Genomic DNA, 16426 nt, shown 5'->3' with positions numbered 1-16426 from the left:
AGCTATTATGACGTAGACATCCGCTAAGAAAGGATTTTTGAAAATTCAACCCCTAATAGGATAAAATGGGGGTTTGAAATCTGTGTGTAGCCCACGCAGACAAAGTTGTGGGAATAAGCTAGTTGATAAATACAACTTTAACTTGTTCTCAAATACCTATTTATTTAGGCATGGACTGAAATTATTGCTACATAAGTAGTTACCCTACTGGGCTGAAGAGATGATCGAATGGGGAGTGTGGTGAGTGGTGACGCAATGTTTACATATGTAAAATATTATGCTCGCGAGCAAAAAACTCACTACGTCAGGGACTTTTTTGTTCGTGTTTCATATTATCTGGTACAGTACCCGGCATAGACCACCCGGCAGGAAAGATTGCTAATCGAACTACAAGGCGTTTCCAACCGCGGCCGCCTTAGCTCAAAGTGAGAGTAGTTCCTGTAGGTACTTCGAGTACCTAGAACTACATAGTTAAAAATTCAAATTCAAATTATTCAAATTCAAATTATTTTATTCAATTAAACTTTTACAAGTGCTTTTGAATCGTCAAAATAATCTACCACTGGTTCGGAATGCCGTTCCTACCGAGAAGAACCAGCAAGAAACTCGGCGGTTGCTCTTTTCAAATGTACAATTTACAATAATATGCCATACTGTATACAAGCAATTGCAGCGCCGTATATTGCTGGAGCGAATCAAATCCAAGCTTTTTTGTCATTTACATAATCTTCGATTGTATAATAAGCTTTTTTCAGGAGCATACTTTTAATAGATTTTTTAAACTTGTGTAAAACTATGGTGGCAGTCGTTTACTGCCGTCTGTCTGCCAGTCTGGTACTGCGTATTATATGGTATTATATTCGATTAAGATTTAAGTAGGTAGGTGGTAGATAAACTAGATATCTACCTATAGGAATGTGGCAACGTAAAAATGAAATCTAAATTCTTATACTTAGATACCTATGTGAGTATTTTAGGTCTATGACTTATGTTTAGTTTAAAACTGAGTACCGATTTGTCTAGGTTTGTCATTATCAAGGTTTATTGATATAAAAAAATAGAAAAAAAAAAAAATGATTTTAAAACAACTTTGTGCGTAATTAGATAAGATTAGGAGTAGGTATGATAATAATTGTAAAACAATTTAACTTTAGACATACTTTATTTATTCATTAGTTGAAATAACAAAAAAATACTTTTCCCAAACGACTGTCCAACCATTTTCGAGCGCTTGATTTCGGTGAAAATCATGCCTCTCACCCAAAACATTCGACTTCACGCGAATGTTGGAGGGAAGGGCCAGCCGTGAGCCGGCGCATCTTTATACCGGGGATCTCTTTCTCACACCATGTTAAATAAAATAGCAAACAGATTACCCACGTGCGCCGGCAATTTCGGTCGAGCGTACAGCGTCCCCTTAAGAATCTCTCTTTATCATCATCATCATCATCAGCCCGTGGACGTCCACTGTTGGACATAGGCCTTCCCTATAGAGCGCCACCACACCCGGTCCTCAGCCTTCCTCATCCAGCCACTTCCCGCCAGCCGCTTTATATCGTCGGTCCATCGTGCTGGAGGGCGTCCCACACTACGTTTGCTTAAACGCGGTCTCCACTCAAGGACTTTCCAGCTCTCTCTTTATACTATGACTAAACTATATCTGCGTTCATTTCGTTAACATCGTTATCTGATTCATCCGAGTTCTCGAAATTTAACTTCCGCACGTTTGTGGTATAGACCTTCAAATGTTTTCGCACGCTGTGTCTGGTTGATGTGTCCTGCAGTGACGTCTTGATAACTGAAGAGAAACTGGCCGGTGACATTGCTGACTGCTTCATTTTGGATTTTAGGACTGCAAACCAAATGATTTTAAAAATTAATTTAAAATTCAATTCAAAAGGTAGGTAGGACGCCCCGCACAGCCCCCGTTCTAAGCCGGTGCGGTTATGCAGAGCCTCATACCCCGATTGCCATTTCAACCTGTCGCGTATTAGACCTAGGCAGTAGGCACCTACTATGAAATATATGATAGTAAAATATTAACGAAAAAACCGGCCAAGTGCGAGTCAGACTCGCGCACTGAGGGTTCCGTTATTTTTTCCAAAAATTTTCACGATAAATCAAAAACTATTATAGGTACCTACATTAAAAAAAACTGTTTTAGAATGTACAAGTAAAGCCCTTTCATATGATACCCCACTTGGTAATGTTATCTTACTTTGAAAATTGAAACACATTTTAATTTTTTTTTAATGATGTAACCACAACTTCGCGGTTTTCAGATTTATTCCTGTATCTGTGCTATAAGACCTACCTACCTGCCATTCTAGGACAACGGGAAGTACCCTATAGGTTTCTTGACAGACAGACAGGCAGACAAACAAAGTGATCCTATAAGGGTTCCGTTTTTTCTTTTGAGGTACGGAACCCTAAAAATCAAATAGATCCGTTGCTCCGTGATTGAAGAACAAACCAAAAAACCAACACACTTTCGCATTTAAATAATCCAAAATAAAATATGATTACCTTTCTCAATCCTACGTTTCTTGGCTGCGCTATTATATTCTTCAATACGGCCGCCCAATAACGTACAGATTTCTGATAAATTCATCTCCATCTTTGAACAGACTTCAAAAAGGGTGAGGTTCTTAGTTCAGTGTGTTTTTTCCTTGAAAGTAAATATGTCGAAAACTTGTATTCACGCCAAGAATTAAAACTTAAATGCATGGGCTTGATTAATGCTTCTGTATTTATAGTATTTAAAAGCCCTTTACCTATTAAACACTACTTACTAAATTCATATATAAATCAGTAATTATTATTATTTTAATTAGTCATGTACTAATTCTTAATTAATGATTTATTTGTTTCATAGCTATGTTGTTAATAATATCTCATTTCTTAATTAATATTGAGTAGATAATTACATATTATAGGTACAATAGTATTTTTAGGTAGGTACAGGATTAAATTGAAAAACTTGATATTGAAACTATGATTTATTATTCAAAAAAAAACCGGCCAAGTGCGAGTCAGACTCGCCCACTGAGGGTTCCGTACTCGGGTATTTATTCACGATAACTCAAAAACTATTATACATAAAAATAAATAAAAATCTGTTTTAGATTGTACAAGTAAAGCCCTTTCATATGATACCCCACTTGGTATAGTTATCTTACTTTCAAAATTGAAACACATTTTAATTTTAATTTTTATAATAAAAATAAATAAAAATCTGTTTTAGAATGTACAAGTAAAGCCCTTTTATATGATACCCCACTTGGTATAGTTATCTTACTTTCAAAATTGAAACACATTTTAATTTTAATTTTTATACATAAAAATAAATAAAATTCTGTTTTAGAATGTACAAGTAAAGCCCTTTCATATGATACCCCACTTGGTATAGTTATCTTACTTTCAAAATTGAAACACATTTTAATTTTTATTTTTATACATAAAAATAAATAAAAATCTGTTTTAGAATGTACAAGTAAAGCCCTTTTATATGATACCCCACTTGGTATAGTTATCATGCTTTGAAAATTGAAACACATTATAATTTTTTTTAAAGATGTAACCACAAATTCGCGGTTTTCAGATTTATTCCTGTACTTGTGCTATAAGACCTACCTACCTGCCTTTCATGATTCTAGGTCAACGGGAAGTACCCTATAGGTTTCTTGACAGACACGATGGACAGACAGACAGACAGACAACAAAGTGATCTTATAAGGGTTCCGTTTTTCCTTTTGAGGTACGGAACCCAAATAATGGGTTCCTTGAGTAACACGTTACAATAATAGATGTAGGTATATTAATATCATAAGATATAATATTGCCAAAGTTGCAAGTTCTTACATAATTTTAACTGACATGTAGAAGGCACTTTATTAATTTTATCTATGTAAATATAAGGCATCATACATACACAGTAGGCAACATATTTTACATGGGCCGTAGCCAAGAGGGGTTGCATACATTTGATTTTTAAATAAAGAAACCATACATTATAGTTTTTGAATGTGTCGAAAATCTTAATTACCAGGATACAGCCTTTTCACATACCTAATTAAAAATATTAGAAATCGATTTTTAACAATATTGATTTTAAAGTGAATCATAGTTAATTACTGTTTATAAGTGGCATATTTTTGGATATTATAAAAATACAAAAAGATCACATCAAAGATTGTTTTTAAATCAGTATTTCACCATCTAAAAATACTTTGTTTATAATATGTATTACGTTGCTTCGCGATATTATGATTTCTGACATGAAAAAAAATCAAAATTGCAATCACCAACAAACAAAACAAGATAAAAATAGTGTCTAAAGATCTACTGTAGGTAAGTACTAAAAACCCGTTTATAAGATTATTTGGCGTTAATTTTTTTACTTGCTGATGCTCGCAACTGCACCAAATTCAAGAAAAAATTGTGTTCACGAAAAATTTAATTCACATATTTTTGATGGCGCAGACCGTTATTAACTTGCGGAGTTCTACATAAAGGTGTTTATAATATCTCGTACGATGGTACGGAACCCTCAATGCGCGAGTCTGACTCGCACTTACTACTTTAAATTAAATAAACACGTTTAAGTGCACCGACACAGAATTTTCATTTTTTACAAAAAATTAGGTATGAAAAAAAGAGAGATAAATATAACTACAAATATAAGAGAAAAAGAGGCGTTTATCAAATTTTAGGCCTCTCAAGTGAGCTCAATTGCTCTTATTGCGTCGTAACAAAAGTCGCTATTTGTCTTTGCGGTGTAATCTCTCAGTACCTGAAGGTACTATGTAGTATAACAACCATACTTAAGAGGGGTCTCTCCGTCACTCGCTTCATACAAACGTAGTTCCAATTTCATTTGAATATTAAGCGACCAAAGTCCATGAAATTTTGCAGACATATTCTAGAATGAATTCTATGTCTGTGGTTTTCCAGATTTCTGTTAAAATATTCGGTTTCAAAGTTACGCGGTCTTAAAAATTTACATACAAATCTTTGAGCCCCTGTAATTTTAACTATATATTTTTAGAAAAATCTAAAACACCACAGACACAGATATTAGTTTCTAGAATATGTCTGCAAAATTTCATGGACTTTGGTTGCTTAATATTCAAATGAAATTGGAACTACGATTGTATGAAGCGAGTGACGGAGAGAACCCTGTTAACAATTTTGTTTCTTACCACAGAATGTGTTGAGTGTGATATTAACATTAATATTCATAAAACAAATCTTCTGTATGGGAGTACAATATTAAAAAAAGCTTTCTTAAAAGCGAAAGTTTTTACAAAAGGATAAACTAAAAAAGGCAAAATTTTAAACTAATAATGCTGAGTAAAAAAATACATTACTCTTAAAATTAATAAATTATACATACACTGGCTGAACTGCAAGGCTATAATTTGTTTTTTTTTTTTTAATTTTAACTGAGCTATTCCAAAATTATCTAAAAATGTATATGAAAACAAATTAACTAATTTAGTCATGCATTATTAAAATAAAATATTTCTTGGCCTAACATTTGTAAACTAAACCATTTTCCAATTTACGCATTTTTGAAAAGAACTTATTCAAAAAAACTTATGTTTTAAATTATTACATTAAAAAATCCTTAGTTATCAAAAAATGAACTAATATTCTAGCAGTTGTCTATTAACATATATGAGACAGGTTTGGATCTCCTCGCTGTCTGCTTCCATATTGTGGAGCTTTTCTTGAGCATCGCTGTAGAAATCTGTACTGAATTCTCCCTTTTTGAGGGCTGTCAAACAAAAGTTAGTAAGCGCTTTAAAGCACTGTTTTCGCTGAGCGTTATGAGGTTGGTTATCCCATACAGGCGTTGCCCGAACATAGTTCCAAGCGAGGAATACATACTTCATTACTGATTCCCAATGCTGGGATTCCACAAGCAACTTTCCTTGTTTAACAAGACACTTTTTAAATTCACTTAAATGTATGGCAACTCTGGAATACGCCCGAGAATCAGTCTTGGATGCTAAACGTGAAGTCGGAAGACTTTTAAAGATATTTGACGTTAAATACGACAGTTTCTCTTCACACGGTGTTAAGTCAGGCGCTGGCATATCTTGAAGTATCTCTTGTTCCATTTCTGGGTGTTTCTGGATTACTTTTTTTATCAAGTGTATGAGTTGTGTCGTATTTAAGCCTTTTAAAGCGATGTCTAAAGGTGCTTTAAACTCTCTATCGAAAGTTTTGTCGAGCCGCGTTCTTTTGATCGGCAGTGCACCGCCGGCACCTTTGGCAGGGCTGTTGATTTTGAACTTCGGAGGCGTGCTTATGTCACTAAAGTCTATCTTCTCTGGGGTGAGGGGTATTCTTTTACGTTCACCGAGTAGGCTTTTTCTTGGCGTGGACCGTAATGTCACCCCTACTTTGATTGGAGAGCTTCGGCCGGGGCTTTTAGGTGGTGTACGTACCGTTGAATGAATTGCTGCATCACGTTTTGTCTCTATATCTGGCGACCATGTTGTTGGGAGACGTTTGCGTCCTAGAAGCAGATATTGGGGTAAGATTATTTTAGGCTATGTATAATACAACTTCTATGTATCATAAGAATAGCAAGCTAAAAGACCCAGCAAGGCTGTTGCATATCTCACTCAACAGCTACCCTTAATTGGGTATTTTTCACAACAACTCAATTGCATTTTTTTTATTTTACCATATTATGATGAAATTGGTATAATGAAATCAAAACTTAAAGCATGCCTCAGTGGACCACCCATTATGAAAGTTTAGTTTATATCAAGATGCTGCATCTCAGCCCTCAGGTTCATACTTTAGCTATGGGCTATGCAAATTGTTTAACAAATAATTGCTAAACTCCACAGCAATAATCATTAACAACTGAACATTAGTGATACAGAGAGTTACAAGGATAATAAAATAGACACAGTGATACAGTTATTTGCAGTTACTTGATAACTAAATTACAGGTCTGCTGAGATATGCCATAATAGGTCATAAACTATGAACTAGGAAGAAGTACCTCTCTGTTGTATGAGGAACTCGTCAGGCGAGGGTACGGGGCTGAGGTAGCCCGGCGGCAGAAAGGGAGACACTTCCTGGGTGTTGGTGATGGGTCGCAGCGGGGTGACGCGCAGGCGTCGAGGCGCGCGGGGATTAACCGAGCCAACCCTGGTCTACTATGAACTAAAAAGACATACCTCTCTGTTGTATGATAAACTCGTCCGGCGAGGGCGCGGGGCTGAGGTAGCCCGGCGGCAGGGAGGGCGAAACTTCCCGGGTGTTGGTGACGGGTTGCAGCGGGGTGACGAGCAGGCGCTCAAGGCGCACGGGGATCTCGGCGAGGGCCGCGCGGGTGCGCCGCGGGGTATCCGGAGCCGCCTCCATTACTCCACACCTGGAAGTTTTATCAGGCCGAGAACACTTGGTCACGTGACCACAGAAACAGCTCTGTGCCAACGTTTGAGGGCTATCGCATACCTTTATTTTTTCTGAGTGAGAAATAGGAGATCAGAATCGAGTGAGAGATAGATTTCTGGTGTCAAAACTCCCCGATCTTTAATTATATCCATGCAAAATTGAGTCCTTCACTGTCAACTACTGTGTTGTACATACACTTTGTTAAGTACCAAACAGTATCTGTATTGAATGAATGGTGGTGATAGCCTAGTGGTTAAGATGATGGAGTTCAGTGAGGTAGGGGGTTTGATACCAGGCTTGCAGGTTATTTGCAATTTAAGCAATCAAATATTACTTGCTTTAATAGTGAACGAAAATCTTGTGAGGAAATGTGCATGTCTGAGAGTTCTCCATATTGTTCTCAAAGGTGTGTGAAGTCTGTTAATGTGTACTTGGCCAGCATAGTAGACTATAGCCAAATCCTTCTGAGAGAAGACTAGTGCTCAGTAGTGACCAGTGATGAGTTGATGGCTCTGATTGGATAGGTAGGTTTAAAAATAGGTAGTAGCTATCTGAACTTGCAACTCTGTGTGGATTTAGGTTTGAACCTCACAGGAATCCTTAGTTTTTCCAGTATAAAATGAATTCTAAGTGGGTACAAAAACGTTTCTTAATCTGAGGTTACATTCATCTCCAGGTAAGGTATAATATCTAAAGTTTCTGAAGCATAGAGTAGGTTGTATTATATTTGATCTAAAGCTAAAATATACAAGATAAAATATAAAGATAGTGTAAAAATCTTTTTATTAATTTAAAGATAGGAATAGTATTCAGATAAAGGGGCTTAACTCCATAATTCATTACACTTTTATAAGTATTTAGTAGGTAGCATAAGGAAACTGCAACTAGGGAATTAGATGTATGTACTTATCAACAGATGCGTTTTTACAAGATTTATGGCAGTATAACTTAAAAATGGACAATGATGTCACTAAATCATAAGGAAACACTAGTTTGAGCTGTGTATTAACTATGAAAAATCACACGTTTACATGTTGACCAAAAATGTATGATGACATGAAAATTCTTTAAATAAATATAATGTACTCATGTACTATGTAAAGTTAAATACTCACTTGATCAGTTAATGTGATACAACCCCTTAAATTAAACTTATTATTGAAATAAAATAAAAAGCTGATAAAAGTAAAATTGGCGCGAAATAATAGCTTGATGGCACAGATTAATAATGGCAGATACACAAACAAAAAAGAAAAATCTTTAACGTTCTGAAACCTATAAATCGTGGAACGCACAGTTAAAAAACTTGTGCACTGCATCTGATTTCAATCCGATATCACGCCCTCTGCATTGTTAATTATTTTGTTTATTTAATCTGTTCTCTGAGTAATAGGTCTGGTGGTCTTGGAGTTGCCAGTTGTCATTTCACAGTTAGATTCTGCACGGTTTTTTAATAATAAAGTGGGACTATTGTGGAACTATAGTCCGTGTACAAAATGACTTCTCACGCGCCATTTTAACTTTTTAGGTCAACTGTCATGTCAAAATCAAAGACCACGAATCCGGAGGTCAAAATCGATTTCTGCCACATGGTTGGTTGCAAGTTTGTTGCATGTTGGTTAATTCGAAATTCCAGCAAGCCTGCATCAATCACTATTACAATAACAATTATTGTTGTGATTGGTTGAATGTATTGTATTCTGGTCGCAACAATGCATTGTAGCCAATGGTAAGCTAATATTGGCCAATCAGAGGTTATCGACGTCACATTGTTCCGAACACAAACCAGTAATAATTCCGAACTTGATCAAAACCACAGATTAAAACATAAATATCGTAGCAAAATAGGTATCAAATCAAAAGTCAAAACTTGGACTTCGTCTGTGTTGGTGTTAGCTGGCGGGCGTGCTCTGTCTTTTTGGAGTGTTTTTTTTTTTGTTAAAACTGACTGGAAAGCGCTCTAAGGGGGTGCCGCGCGTGTGTCGGCGAGCGCCGGCACAGACGGGGTCCATACTTGTATAGTTTCCCTAACTTGTTACAAATAACTACAAACTTGACTTTGGCTAATCTTTGTAAAGCCAGACGGGAGAGAAAAAAAAAAGTCAAAACTTATTTTCATTCAAGGATTTTGGACACAATCACAAATAATTTTAGATGAATGAAAGTTGAAACTGTGTTGTGTTTATTGTGTATTAATTGTTTGTTTGAAGAATACTTTTCAATTCGCATCAATAGCAGCAGTGTAATTAAAATTACGTTGATAAAAAACAACAAAAATCGTAACAGCAATGGAAACCTTTACTTATTAAAACGCAAAAATTAAAATTTCTTAGTTTGCCATAAATGACAAATTTCATTAGGCTACAACTCACTCGTTTATAAAAACAATAATCTATCCTTAATTTTGTGTGTCACTAAAAACAATTTCATGTGAAAGGATAGTACAAAAGTGGGACAAATAGTAAACAAAGTATCTACTCCTGCCGGTTTCATAGTAAATTCTAGATGCCGTGCGTACTAATTATGACCCTGCGCATGTGGTGTGGCGGAGTTTAGAGTGCGGAGACCATGGAAAGGTTATCCCATGACTTAAACCTTGCTCTGGAAGAGAGCAACTGTGGAAGACAGGAGCGGAGAAAGCTCGGGATGCGTAGACGTACCAGGTCTGCGGGGAATTTACGTTAGTTTGTTTATATACTTATTATCTTCAATTTTATACTTAATAGCTGATATCCATAACTATAACTAATACCCATAACTATAGATGATACCTGTAACTTTGTTGGTAATGGATTTCTGTTATTAAAAATCGAATGGGAACTCCATTTTATTCGGGGGTATAAATAAAAAATTACCTTTTAAGAAGAATCAATTCATATTATAACAGATTCACTTTTGCATGTTTGTATATATAGAATATACTTTATGTTCTTTACCTTCTATCTTAAGGCAGTGACTGTCTGCGCGGATGTTTTTGTCCTGTAAGAATTCTTTGAATCTCCAGGGAAAGGTAGCCTATGTGTTAATTAGATTATAAGGTACATGTATCCATTCCGAATTTCAGCAAAATTGGTTCTGCTATTGTGGAGTGAGGGAGTAACGAACATCCAAACTTTAACATTTACAATATTATATGTGTGATTGTGACAAAATTGCTTATCTTTCTAATAGAAATTTCTTTCAGCTTCCCTATTTAGAGTTCCATACCCGAAGGTTGTCAATGGGACATATTATTAAGCTTCTGCTGTCCGTCGGACCATCTGTCTGTCTGTCAGTGGGTTGTATATAATTTATATTTCTATTGTCGCTGCAACAACAATTATAATAAAAATTTCAAAATTCTATCATGAAAAAAAAGTGTATGACTCGCACTTGACCGATTTTTGTCCTTTAAAGAATCTAAATCTATGCAAACAAAGTTGCAAGTTTTATCCGGTGTTTGAATGAAGTTGTACCTTTTCAGCTGCAGCAGTAACGGTGAGCCTGGTTGAAGATGGTAGCTCCAGCAGCCCTCCCCAGGCACCTTTAATCACACAGCCTCTCTCCGACTCTGACGACCCTCACCTCAGCATCCACAAATCAACAAACCTCAAATCAAGACATTATTGCCAGATTGGCAACTTTGAGTCCGACTCCTTCAATGAGAACTTCTCACCGACAAGACCGGCAAATGCAAGGAGGAAACGGAAATATAAAAAAATGCCTGTGGACTATGCGGATGGGAAAAGATCTCCACCAATTGAAATATTGAGTATTACTACTGAGGTAAGTTGTTTTCCATGACAAATAAACTGTGAATGAGTCTAATTTTGCCATACAACAATTGTTATGTCATCCCATAATTTATTGCAAGGAATAGAAATAGAAAGCTTTTTAACCCCTGACCCAAAAAGAGGGGTGTTATAAGTGTGACGTGTGTATCTCTGTGTTTGTGTATCTGTCTGTGGCATCATAGCTCCTAAACAAATGAATTGATATTAATTTAGTTTTTATTTTTGTTTGAAAGGTGGCTTGATCCAGAGTATTCTTAGCTTTATAACTTTCAAATGGCTGAACCGATTTTCTTGGATTATTCCAAGAAAATCGGTTCAGCCATTTGAAAGTTATAAACTCTTTTCTAGTTTCCTTATTAGACCGGTTATTACTATCCGACCGATACAAATTAGTATCCAGCCACATTCTATTAAAAATATGTCGCAGGTTTTTAAAATTTTGTATATTATTATTCATACAAGAAAGAGTATTGGAATCTTCAAATGAATCTACCATTGCACTTGTTCAGAATAGACTTTCTAGCAAGAATCAGTAAGAAACTCAATGGTTGCTTTTTCAAATATTCAATATTTTGATTGGTTAGCTCTTGTCTGCAATTTCACCCGGTAGTAAGTGATGTTGCAGTCTAATGTAGAAGCAGGCTGACTTGAAAGGGATGTGGCAGTTTTGATTTAGCCTAGCTGAAATCTGTTTTTAGGGTTCCGTGCCTCAAAAGGAAAAACGGAACCCTTATAGGATCACTTTGTTGTCTTTCTGTCTGTCGTGTCTGTCAATAAACCTATAGGGTACTTCCCGTTGACATAGAATCATGAAATTTGGCAGGTAGGTAGCTCTTATAGCACAAGTAAGGAATAAATCTGAAAACCGCGAATTTGTAGTTACATCATTTCAAAAAAATTAAAATACGTTTCAATTTTCAAAGAAAGATAACTGTACCAAGTGGGGTATCATATGAAAGGGCTTTACCTGTACATTTTAAAACAGATTTTTATTTATTTTTATGCGTAATAATTGATTTATCGTGCAAAATGTCGAAAAAAATACCCAAGTACAGAACCCTTGGTGAGCGAATCTGACTCGCACTTCGCCGGTTCTTTGTTTCTAAGGTTACATACTAAATATTGTGCCTATGTATTAATTTAATTAGTAAATAAGATTAGGTAAGTAGGTATAATAAGTAGTGTATTGAAACTCGATCGCGACATTGTGAAAGCGGTTAGCTTTATATATGGCTGTCCACTGTCCAGTTACCTTAAATGGAAAATGCAATAAAATGCACCTTACATAAGAATGTCTCATACTTAAGATTTTTAAAAGGTTCCATACCGAAGGATGCCAACGAGAACCTATTACTAAGCCTCCACTGTCCGTCTGTATGTCTGTCTGTCAGCGGGCTGCATCTCATGAACCGTAATAGGTAGAGAGTTGAATTTTTTACAGAGTGTGTATTTCTATTGCCGCTAATCTTATAATTTTAATATTGTTCTAATAACAAATAATGAAAATTCAAGAATAGCTGCTGTGTAAATTAAAAAAAAGTTCATAATCTTGTACCATCGGATACGGGACCCTTTGTCCCGAACGAAGTCCGTTCGGAACTTCGGATCGGTTTTTATAGAATGATTTATCTTTTACGTCTTTATTTGAGGTGAGCCTAACAGAAAATTTACCAGAGGTAAAAGTCACATGGATGTGACCTGCGTCCCTGCGTGATAAGCCCCATTACTGGGAGTCATGATTTCTTCCGTTAAACACCTAATGGTTCGGTTTCTTTGGGGTAATAAAATCTAATTGGCTCCCACATCCTCCCATGTGACCTTAGTTTAATGGGTATTAGACGTTAATTAGTTTGATGGGTAAGCAATGATGACCCATGTCACTAACTAGATGGGTGACGAAATTTTTGTGGTACAAGATCAAATAATTTGGCTTGGGTGGTACTTGATATAAAGACAATTTATTTTGCATCTGATATTTTTCTTTTAAAAAATGAACTAGGCTCATTAAGTTACAAGTAAGAAACAGAGCATTTTAATCCTGTATATTCATAAAGCATAGTAATCCTGGCTCATATTACTACTATAACAAAAGTAAATAATAGGTACTTATAGGTAATTAAAAGTAAGTCGTCTCTTTATTACGAAATTCGATTACCTACAAGTATAATGAACTTCGTTACTACGTTATAAAAAACTTGCGCGTAAATATTTGATATTATGAATGTACGTACAGTAACCAAACGATAATTTCGCCGCACTACTCAGTTGTCAGGATGGCCGAGCGGTCTAAGGCGCCAGACTCAAGGTTTCCTTGCCCGTACTGAACGGGCCCGAGTTGTTCTGGTCCTCTCTGAGGGCGTGGGTTCGAATCCCACTTCTGACATAACTTTTTCCTTTTTTTTTATATATTTTTATGTTTTTAATATTCAAGTATATAAAATAAGTATTTTTTGACAAAAAAAAATATTGAAATCGTTTATTTAAGTACTTTTAATTTTTATATCATTTAAACTGTGTTAAGTAAGCGCCTAGCTATTTAGCGTTCCCGATGCCGAGTAAAACCGATAAGGACTATATGGGTTTAAAAAAACATCCATATTTATTTCAAGTTAACGCGTTCCTATCTTAGACTCATAAATTGTCATCACCAGGCGGAGTGATTCGCTAGCTCAGTGATGAACACTGATAGTCACCGAGTTCATTCCACATATTTATTTTTAACTAGCCGATGCCCGCGACTTCGCCCGCGTGGATTTAGGTTTTTCGAAATCACGTGGGAACTCTTTGATTTTCCGGGGAAAAAAAATTGCCTATGTGCTAATCCAGGATATTATCTATCTCCATTCCAAATTTCAGCCAAATCCGTCAAGTAGTTTTTGCGTGAAGAAGTAACAAACATACACACACACATACACAAACTTTCGCCTTTATAATATTAGTGTGATATATAGTGTGATCCATAATAGGTTTCCTACGAAAAATCATATTAATATCACTAAGTGTAGTAGCAGTGTATAACCAACCGGTGTTAAATCAGCTCGGTCGCTATCATTCAATGTTGAACACTGAGTTGGCGGTCATAATCCTACTGGTGAGGCCGCAGTCAATGGTTAAGAGCTGTGCGTTGATAGATCAGTCAGTTAGTCATCTTTACCTTTTATATACATACTAGATGATGCCCGCGACTTCATTCGCGTGGATTTAGACCTTTAAAATCCCTTGGGAACTCTTTGATTTTCCAGGATAAAAGTTGCCTGTCAATTTCCGGGACACAAGTTACCTCTGTACCAAACATATAAATCGATTAAACGGATGGCCCTTTAAGAATCCCGTGGGAACCCTATGATTTTCCGAGAAAAGTATGTTCTTCCGTCCTATGTTCTTCCCCGGGATGTAAGCTAATTCTGTACTAAATTTCATCAAAATCGGTTAAACTGTTGAGTGTTGAGCTGTGAAAACGTAGCAGACAGACAGACACACTTTCGCATTTATAATATTAGTATAGATTTAAACTTGTTGTATATAAATTAAAGAGAACCATGCACATAGATCGTGGCATCGACTTAAAATAGCTAACTTTATAAATTGCCAACATTCCACTGTCCAAGGAGGGACAAATGCACGCCACCGATTGTCATACAAGTTACAGCGGATGTATTTTCGTTTTGATTTCAGCCCAACGCGATACCTATTCCAATCGTGCTCCAAACGCAGAGCGTATCACCTCTGTTATACGGGAATAAACAGAAGCAAGAAAGGTATGTGAACAAGATGAAGTTAAACAGTACTATTTATTATCCGACTACTACCCGCGAACTGCCGATAGATAGCGATAGATATAGTATAAGATTGTTTTTTAACGCTCGGTGTAGGTATTTAACATTGTACTAATTTTTCCTCTTTCATTTTTTATCCCACTCGATACAATTGCAAAAATTTGGAGACCCCCAATTTTTTGAATGTAACATCCTTCAGGTCGATTTTTTTCGTATAAAATGTAAGCTATGGCACCCAGATAAGAATAACGAATCGATTGACACCTCATTCATCAAAATCGGCTCAGTAGTTTAGGCGCTACGGTGGAACACGCATAAATACAAGCCTACATACTACTCCTATGTAGGAGACTGTAGACGGGCTTTCCTCTGATTTTTGTTTTTAGTAAGTACCTACCTATGTTTTTTGGTACTTACTAGGTAATTTAAAAAGCCTCAATAGCTCAACGGTTATAGGAGCGGACTGAAATCCGAAAGGTCGGCGGTTCAAATCCCACCCGTTGCACTATTGTCGTACCCACTCCTACCACAAGCTTTACGCTTAGTTGGAGGGGAAATGGAAACGTTAGTCATGATTAAAAAGTGACTAATATTCTTTAAAAAAAAATTACGAACTAAAAATGTATTGTCTTTATGCGTGTTGATGGACTAGTATGCTTGTCGTATAGCTTCGAAAAGTTAGCAATCATTAACCACTCATCAAAATCGCAAGGTACTTTCAAGGTGCTTCCGATTGACCTAGAATTTTGATATTGGCATACAGCCAAAATCCGACCACGCGCCGGCTTCGACAGTCAAACACGAAACTATTACTTGCTATTGTATCGGGCAGATCAATCCACTTTAGTTTATACCTAATAATTTTCGTGGCTAAAACATTGCTTTTTACCAGGGACTAATATTATGCTTTTGGGCTAAGTTGTGTGTGTTCGTTATCCCCTTTTCTCATAAACTAATAGGCTAACTTCGATGTAGTTCTTGAATTTACAAATACTTGTATCTTTTACCTAAGAGTAGTATTACTTGCTTAACGGTGAAGGAAACTATCGTGAGAAAAGTGAAAACATGCATCGCCGTGAGTTCTCCATAAAATTCTAAAAGGTGTGTGAAGTCTGCCAATCCGCACTTGGTCAGCGTGGTGGACTAAAACCTTCTCATTCTGAGAGGAGACTCTTGTAGTGGCTTAGTAGCCAGTGATGAGTTGAGATGAAGGTACTTAGGTCAAATGTCCACTGGCAAGTGGCAAGATTTCTTGCAGAAGTTTCTATCATTATGTCAAGGTTAATTTCTGCAAGTTTTTTACATTTAAATGGTACTTCAGCAATTTCTTGCACGAGTATGTACACAGAGCAACAGTAGATACAGTGTTTTGCCAGAGCTAACTTCTGCAAGTTTTATTGCTTGTGGATAGTCTTGATTTTATGATTCTAGGGCATCAGAACACTGCAATCATGG

General features: G+C 36.3%; 2 protein-coding genes and 1 non-coding gene across 5 annotated transcripts in view; 2 read left to right on the top strand and 1 right to left on the bottom strand.

The window, feature by feature from the left end:
* Positions 1 to 5437: 5437 nt before the first annotated feature.
* Positions 5438 to 16143, bottom strand: LOC123873326 (tethering factor for nuclear proteasome STS1). 3 transcript variants are annotated; one of them, XM_045918133.1, is made up of 3 exons: positions 16122 to 16143; positions 7203 to 7883; positions 5438 to 6526 (listed from the first exon to the last, which is right to left on the bottom strand). In XM_045918133.1, the coding sequence occupies exons 2-3, from the start codon at positions 7387 to 7389 to the stop codon at positions 5649 to 5651; spliced, it is 1065 nt and encodes a 354-aa protein (XP_045774089.1). In that variant the 5' UTR covers positions 7390 to 7883; positions 16122 to 16143; the 3' UTR covers positions 5438 to 5648. The 3 variants fall into 3 exon arrangements, with proteins under 3 accessions (XP_045774089.1, XP_045774088.1, XP_045774087.1); XM_045918132.1 differs by lacking the exon at positions 16122 to 16143 and adding an exon at positions 8538 to 8677 and having other exon boundaries at positions 7203 to 7399; XM_045918131.1 differs by lacking the exon at positions 16122 to 16143 and having other exon boundaries at positions 7203 to 8669.
* Positions 9521 to 16426, top strand: part of LOC123873325 — a 36500-nt gene continuing 29594 nt past the window's right edge. The window contains exons 1-3 of the mRNA XM_045918130.1: positions 9521 to 10102; positions 10886 to 11187; positions 14871 to 14953. Of these exons, the coding sequence (XP_045774086.1) occupies positions 9991 to 10102; positions 10886 to 11187; positions 14871 to 14953 (497 nt within the window). The 5' untranslated portion in view covers positions 9521 to 9990. The remainder of the gene's footprint in view (positions 10103 to 10885; positions 11188 to 14870; positions 14954 to 16426) is intronic.
* On the top strand, positions 13463 to 13578 carry Trnal-caa. The gene is made up of 2 exons: positions 13463 to 13500; positions 13534 to 13578. It is a non-coding gene; the product is annotated as a tRNA-Leu (tRNA).

This window comes from Maniola jurtina, chromosome 16 (assembly GCF_905333055.1).
Source record: "Maniola jurtina chromosome 16, ilManJurt1.1, whole genome shotgun sequence".
Classification (NCBI taxonomy): Eukaryota; Metazoa; Arthropoda; class Insecta; order Lepidoptera; family Nymphalidae; genus Maniola; species Maniola jurtina.
Note: the sequence above shows the minus strand (reverse complement) of the source record. Positions and strands in the feature narration are given on the sequence as shown.

What these genes read in the sequence shown, in the direction of transcription:
- LOC123873326 (XM_045918133.1), bottom strand. Translation starts at nt 7,389, where the DNA reads ATGGAGGCGGCTCCGGATACCCCGCGGCGCACCCGCGCGGCCCTCGCC. An exon ending in GTTTATCATACAACAGAGAG is followed by an intron (nt 6,527 to 7,202) that starts GTATGTCTTTTT and finishes ATCTGCTTCTAG; the next exon opens with GACGCAAACGTCTCCCAACA.